Raw genomic sequence first — 7,150 nt, 5'->3', positions numbered from 1 at the left:
AATACCTAATATTGAGGAAGGTTTCAATAATGTACTACATTTTTATGAAAGTAATAGAATTCCTAAGAAGGGTGATACTAGTGCAGAGATAACACATGATGAGCTTTGGAGTATTGCTAAAGCAAGATTTGAAGAGTATTGGAGCAATGTGCTTAAACATCGGAAGCATAAACCTGGCGAGTCTGATGATGATGATGGTACAGTATTGACTAAAAGGACTAAAAGGAGAATGCCAGCTACTACTGCTGACAAGAAGGATTTGGTTCTGCATCAGGTATCATTACCAACAGGTAGCTTTGAATTTTCTACAATTACTGACTTGCTTGCACAAAGGCTGTTGGAAAATGATGTTGATTTCCAGGTGACTGTAGATCCATCAACCTTAAAGTGTATAGTTTTGAGCAGTGCCAAGTTGGATTTACGACCACAAGATTCAATAGGGAAACTGTTGGGTTTTACCAATACCCAGTTCATAGAGCCCAACACATCTACTAGAAGTGATAATACTGTACAAATCAGTCGGCCTAATGTGATATGCATCACCTGTAACATTGTGACTGGATCTTACTCTAATGGAATTACAGATCAAGTGATCTATGAGTTTTACCCAAACGTTGATCCAGGGTATAAAATGGTGGTGACTGTGCAGAATGTAATCTATTTACCTGTAGACATCAAGCAGATTGGTAGCATTACACTGCAAGTAGTCGATGAGTACGGTCGTCTTATAGATAATAGAGGCGAGGAAATAAATATTGCTTTACATTTGAGACAACACAAGTGAGATGGTGCTGCTATTTGGAAAGCTGAATCAAGGGCTGGATAAGGCTGCTGCAGTACACCCTCATCCTCCTCCTCCTTCTCCTACAGAGATACATTCTAAGCCTATAAAAGTAGATAATAGAGTGAAGGATGTCATTCAGCATTCAACCTTGACAAGGTTAACATCTAGGAGCATTGAGTATTTGCAAGAACGAGGCTGTCAGATACGAGTAGAATAGGAAGATGGGAGTTTTGGATGTGACACAGAATGGACCGTCATCGGACAACAGTATCATTGGGTTTGAGTACCATTCTCATGCACCCTTTACTGTAAGCTACAATGCCAATGATGAGATACGGATTCCAATTCAACAGCAAGATGTTTACACACTGCCATTGGAGAGCTATCCACATTTGGAGTATACTGTGACTGGAGCTGCCAACGCTGCTGTGGCCGGAACTCCATGTGTCTCTGGATTCTTCGGCAATGTGTTTTCAGAGATACGCTATGAAATCAATAGTGTGGAGGTGGATGGTATACGCAATCCTGGAGTTACCAGCCTAATGAAGAATGCTGTTACATTTGAACGTGATGAGTGGACCAAGATGGAAGGAGCTGGCTACAAGTTTAGCCCAACTCATGGATTCACCGATTTTGCTGCCAATGGAGGCAACACTACAATCATGGATGTGCCTTTGAGATACCTGCTGGGCTTTGCCGAAGACTATAGACAGATTTTACTCAATGTGAAACAAGAGCTGGTGTTGAGGGTCAGCCCCAACTTTCATGACTGTGTGAATGTTGCTGCTGCCAATGTAGCAATCACAAAGCTTTTATGGAGAATGCCTTATGTGGAAGTGGCAGATGATGTGAAACTGTGTCTGCTACAGATTGTACAGAATGACACACCCATCAGTATATCATTTCGACATTGGGAGTTGTATACCTATCCAACGTTACTGAAATAAGTAAACTCTTCATTTGTAGAGCTTTAATCAAATAAAATTGAACATGACTTTCTACTAGTAACGGATCAACAACATTTGATATTTATGAATGAATCAATGACAACGAAAACATATGGTTTATCATATCATTCTACCCGGCTAGATTTTCGTGTTATCTTAGGGGCAAGATGACAGAGCAACACAGTGGACTCTTGTCCATCAGGGCGACGAATGTGAGCATACTCTGGGTTTGCCTCAATCAATTCAACTTCTTCTACTGATGAATCTTGCTTTTAATTTCGGTTCATTTTCTTCAGCCAAACTGGTCCTGGGCTCATTAGCCAAGATGGTAGTGACTGTCCATTTGTTGAGGATCTCATGTGTAGGAACATTCGTTCATGAGGGGTGCAATTTGTTGTAGTACACAAAAGAGATCGAATAGAGTGAAGTGCATCAGGCAACACTTCCTCCCATCGATTTGAATCAAGTCCTCGTGATCTTAGAGCTAGTGTTATTGCTTTCCATATAATTCCATTATATCGCTCTACTTGACCATTCCCTCTCGGATTGTAAGGCATTGATCTACTAGTTGCTATCCCTTTTGAGCCAAGAAAGCTCTTCAACTCAGTTGACATGAAGGATGTTCCTCTGTCTGTGTGAATATAGCTTGGAAGGCCAAACATTGATATTAATGAGACCAGGCAATTTATGACTGTTCTCGCAGTCATGTCTGGACAAGGAAATACAAAAGGGAATCTTGAGTACTCATCAACCATCACCAGTAGGTATTTATTTCTTGTTTTTGATTGTACGGGTCCTTTGAAGTCCATATTAATTCGTTCAAAAGGTTTTGTTGCCTTTATGAGATTTCCTTTTGTCTTCATATACTGTGGTTTTATTTCAGAGCAAATTGCACAATTGGAGCAAATTTTCCTTACATCATCTACAGTGTAGGGGAGATTTTTCATTCTGAGCCAGTGGTAGAAACGAGTTACACCAGGGTGACAAAGTTCATCATGGTATTTTGCCAAAGCTGAGTTCAATGTTGAACAACCAGCTGTAATACATATACGAGAGAGTGCATCAGCTGGTGCATTTTCTTTTCCAGGTCTGTAGACTATGTTGAATTTGTATTCAGATAATTCTAGGCGCCACCTTTGTATCTTTTCATTTTTTATTTTTCTATTGTGTTGAGTGCCAAACATGAATGTGACTGATTTTTGGTCAGTGATCAAAGTCAATTGTTTTCGTAGTAAATAGTGTCTCCATTTTCTTATAGACTCCACAATGGCATAGGCTTCTTTCTCAACAGCTGAATGCCTGGTTTCACTTTGGGACAAAGTTCGTGAGAAAAAGGCTACTGATCGAGAATTTTGTGTTAATGTTGCACCAATTGCAAAATCTGATGCATCTGTCTCAATTATGAATGGTACATTTTCATCAACAAAGAGCAGTACCGCAGAAGCAATTTCATTTTTCAACAATTCCAAAGTTTCCATCTGATCTTGAGATAGAGGGAATTTCTGTATGTGGACTAGGGGGTGAATCTTTTGAGAAAAGTTTTTAATCCATTAGGAGTAATGAGCCAGTAATCCCATGAGTCGTTTCATTTCTTTAGCATTTCTTGGGGGTGGAAAGTTCATGAGTGGTGCAAGGCGTTCTGGGTCAGGTTTAATTTCTCCATGTTTTATCTCATACCCAAGGAACTTCAATGATTTTTTTGAAAATTTACATTTTTCTTCATTTATAGTCAAGCCATACAATTCAATTACTTGTTGAAATTTCTTAAGATTTCTGTCATGTTCTTCTTGATCTGAACCGCAAATGACAACATCATCCAAATAGGCAAAGCAGTCGTTCAAATTCTCTCTTTCTATAAGTCCGTTTATTGTACGTTGGAAGGCAGCTACTCCATTGGTTACTCCGAATGGTATTCGTTTGAACTGATAAAGTTTTCGGCCTACTTCAAAGGCAGTGTAATGTCGTTCATTCTCAAGAATCGGTATTTGATGGTAAGCTGACTTGAAATCTACAGTACTAAAAAAGTTGTACTTGGCAATTGTGTTTACAAGATCTTCGATCAATGGGAAAGGGTATGCGTCTAAATTTGTGAATTTATTAATAGTCTGTGAATAGTCTATGACCATTCGTTTCTTCTGTCCATTGGTTACAATGAAAGGCTGGGCACGCCAACTGGACTGGCTTTCCTCAATTATTCCTTCTGTAAGGAGGCGATTGACCTCATTCTTCATGAATTCATAGTCATCTTGTGGTGTCTTCTGGATCGGGTAGTTATTGGGTGGCAATCGGGAGTCAAGTCATTGAAAAGGGAACATGGTTTTATCATGGCCTCCACCAAGAGGCAATCTTTCAAGGGTGGTGTGGTTGTAGAATTATTATCTATTACAAGAGGCTGTTTATTACCATTGAATGCTAAACTTATTGTATAGTGATTCATCAAAAAATCGTGACCAAGTATCACATTGCAACAGCATTCTTTCAATACCAAGAGTTTAATATTGTTGTATTCATTTCCTTTGTACACAATATTGCTATAAACACATGCTTTTGTAGCGGTGTTATGTTGAACAGATGCAAATCTTATAAAACAAGAATCTGATGCAGTTTTAAATTTATTTGTTTTTGCAAATTTTTCATCAATAAAACTGGCAACACTTCCAGTATCAATAAGAGCTGGTGTATTTATTCCATTCACTGAAACAATAATTGTAGCTTTAGAAAGATTACTGGCTATACCAGCTGCAGTAATAGTTGACGTAGTTAGTTTTTCTTTGAGCGTTTTACTTTCACACACAGGGAAAAGTGTCCAATTCGGGAACATTTATGACAAGTCTTTCCTATTGCAGGACATTCTTGAGAATTTGAGTGTTTTTTATATCCGCAACGTTGGCATTGTATGGATTTCTCTACAATTGCCTGTCGATTTTGGGTTACAGCATTAACATCTGAGAAAGATTCACTCAAGCTTATGTTTTTATTTTCTTCAACAGAGTTTGTATAACAAGTACTTTTAAAGGAGTCGGCATATGTTTTTGCGGATTCAAGAACACGTGCTTGGGAAACGGTTTCTTGTAGACTCAAATCTCCTTGTTGAAAAAGTTTCTCTTTAATTTCAATAGAACATAACCCTGAAACAAGAGCATCTCTAATATGCTCGTTTTTGTTTTCTTCGGCTGACACTCTAGTGAAGCTACATGATAAGCTTAATCTTCTCAGTTCAGAATAGTAGTGATCAATGGACTCACCTATTTGTTGTTTTGCATTAGCAAGGCAGTATCGTGCATAAATTTCGTTCTTCGGTTTAATGAACATATCTTCCAACATGGATATAGTTTCTTCATATGAAGTATAGCTTTCCACAATTTTGTATAAAGCAGGTGATAAGAAGTTCACCAATATTTTCATTTTGTCTTTGGTTGTCGTTCCTTCTAAGAAATTTTCGAACGTCTTTTTCCAATGTTTCCACTCTCTCTCTGCCGTAGGTGAATCTGGGTCGATAGATCATTCCTTTGGCTTGAGAAACTTGTCAATATGTGATTCCATCTTATCTTCTTCGTAGTTACGGTTTTCAATCGTTTTTGTCTTTTTCTTTGTCGGCATTTTTATTTGATTAAATTGAAATAAGTAAACTCTTCATTTGTAGAGCTTTAATCGAATAAAATTGAACATGACTTTCTACTAGTAACGGATCAACAACATTTGATATTTATGAATGAATCAATGACAACGAAAACATATGGTTTATCATATCAGTTACCACAGACAAGAAAGCATACATGGACTGTCAAGTCAACATCACAGCATGAAAAGCCACGATACATTGTGGTTGGGCTACAGACTGCAAGACGAGGTGTGGCAGCAGCCAACAGTTCTCGCTTTGACAAATGTAATATGAAGGATGTTTGAGTGTTTTTAAACAGCAGATACTACCCATATGAGAGCATTGATGGTGATGATAATCGCATTTACAGCATGTATGCAGCTTTCAATGGAGTCTACAACCATGGTAATGCTCGTGCAAGCAACCCTCTGTTTGAAAAGAGTGCCATTGGTGATGGAAAAATAATGCTGTTTGCTTTTGATTGCTCCCGCCAGAATGAGTCACTCAAAACTGGAAGTATCGATGTGAGGATTGAGTTTGAAGCATCTGAAAACATTCCAGGTAATACAACTGCCTACTGTATGATGATTCATGAGATGACTAAAGAGTATCGACCAATGTCAGGCCTTGTACTGTCGGCATAAAAAAGATATATAGTCAGTGCACAGTGATAAATTGCTCAGTTGAGCTCGAGACAATGAATGAGCCAGTCATGACAGGATACAGAGGACTCTTTATGGAGGAGGGGGAGCTGTCTTCACATGAGGAGGAGGAGGAGGACGTGGTGGGTTATGTTATTGGTGGGCGACCGCTGATGAAAGATGCCTCCACAAGTACAACTGGACTCAATGATGATGACTCCTACATTACAGCAGAAAGTGGTGTAGATGACTGGCCATCGAGTAGAGCGGAAAACATTTTTGGACCACCACCACTGTACCTGATGAACTTTCAAGGTTTTGAAGGTTTGGACAACAAGTTTATTGTGAAGGAGATGGCTATCCTGGAGCAAGATGATGAGCATCATGTGACTACTCATCACTACTTTTTCAAGCCTCCCTACTCCGAGTCTCTGCTCAAGACTAGCAGGCAAATCATTGACAACAACTGTATACATCAAGCCAAACATGGACTCAGGTGGTCAGACTGTGGGACAGAACATCTTCCCTATTCAGCTTTGATGGAAATTGTGCGTGGAACAGTTGGAAGGTGGTTGGATCAGAACCAGCAGCGTCCAATCAAAATCTTTGTCCATGGATATAAGCAGATTACTCTACTGGATACAATTCTACAACTGAACAATGTGGAGTACCTGGACCTATCATCACCTTATTTCTTTCCTGCTACGCCTGATTTGGAGTTGTTGATCAAGAAGATTGATGGCATATACTGCCCAGAACATCATCTACTCAACTTTATCGACATGGTGCGGAAAAAGCTATCATCTTCAACGTTTGGAGATTGGTCAACCAACAATGTCAACAACACTGATGGATTGTCAAATACACAACTATTTTGCTCATTGAAAATTGTTATTGCTCTACATGGATGGATTAACAAAACTTTGTTATAAGATAGAACCTTTTGTCACAATTTTTTCAATGCTGTTAATACTCATTTGCATTATCAATAAAAAGAAATATTGTAATCAACTCTATGCTCTATCATTTATCCTCCTTCTCACTCCTCTTTGAGTAAAGTGCACACTATGTGTTCACATGGAGCTATTGTGCAATGTTATGCATTACGTCATACAGACCTGTTTAAACAGGAAATGGGTTACCCTCACCACTCAGCAAGCAGAGTATAAAAGATGAT

The 7,150-nt window shown here is 38.8% G+C and overlaps 1 protein-coding gene across 1 annotated transcript; it reads left to right on the top strand.

The window, feature by feature from the left end:
* The first annotated feature begins 811 nt into the window (after positions 1 to 811).
* On the top strand, positions 812 to 5,637 carry LOC120355175. Its single transcript, XM_039443500.1, has 2 exons — positions 812 to 1,719; positions 5,485 to 5,637. Exons 1-2 carry the CDS (start codon positions 1,006 to 1,008, stop codon positions 5,635 to 5,637), a joined length of 867 nt encoding a protein of 288 aa, XP_039299434.1. The 5' UTR covers positions 812 to 1,005.
* The last annotated feature ends 1,513 nt before the right edge of the window (positions 5,638 to 7,150 follow it).

This window comes from Nilaparvata lugens, chromosome Y, assembly GCF_014356525.2.
Source record: "Nilaparvata lugens isolate BPH chromosome Y, ASM1435652v1, whole genome shotgun sequence".
NCBI classification, from domain to species: Eukaryota; Metazoa; Arthropoda; class Insecta; order Hemiptera; family Delphacidae; genus Nilaparvata; species Nilaparvata lugens.
This window is presented reverse-complemented; position numbering and strand designations above follow the sequence as displayed.

Coding starts and splice junctions, on each gene's coding strand:
- LOC120355175 (XM_039443500.1), top strand. CDS start 1,006: ATGGGAGTTTTGGATGTGACACAGAATGGACCGTCATCGGACAACAGT. Junction 1,720..5,484: donor AGTTGTATACCTATCCAACG/TTACTGAAATAA, acceptor TTATCATATCAG/TTACCACAGACAAGAAAGCA.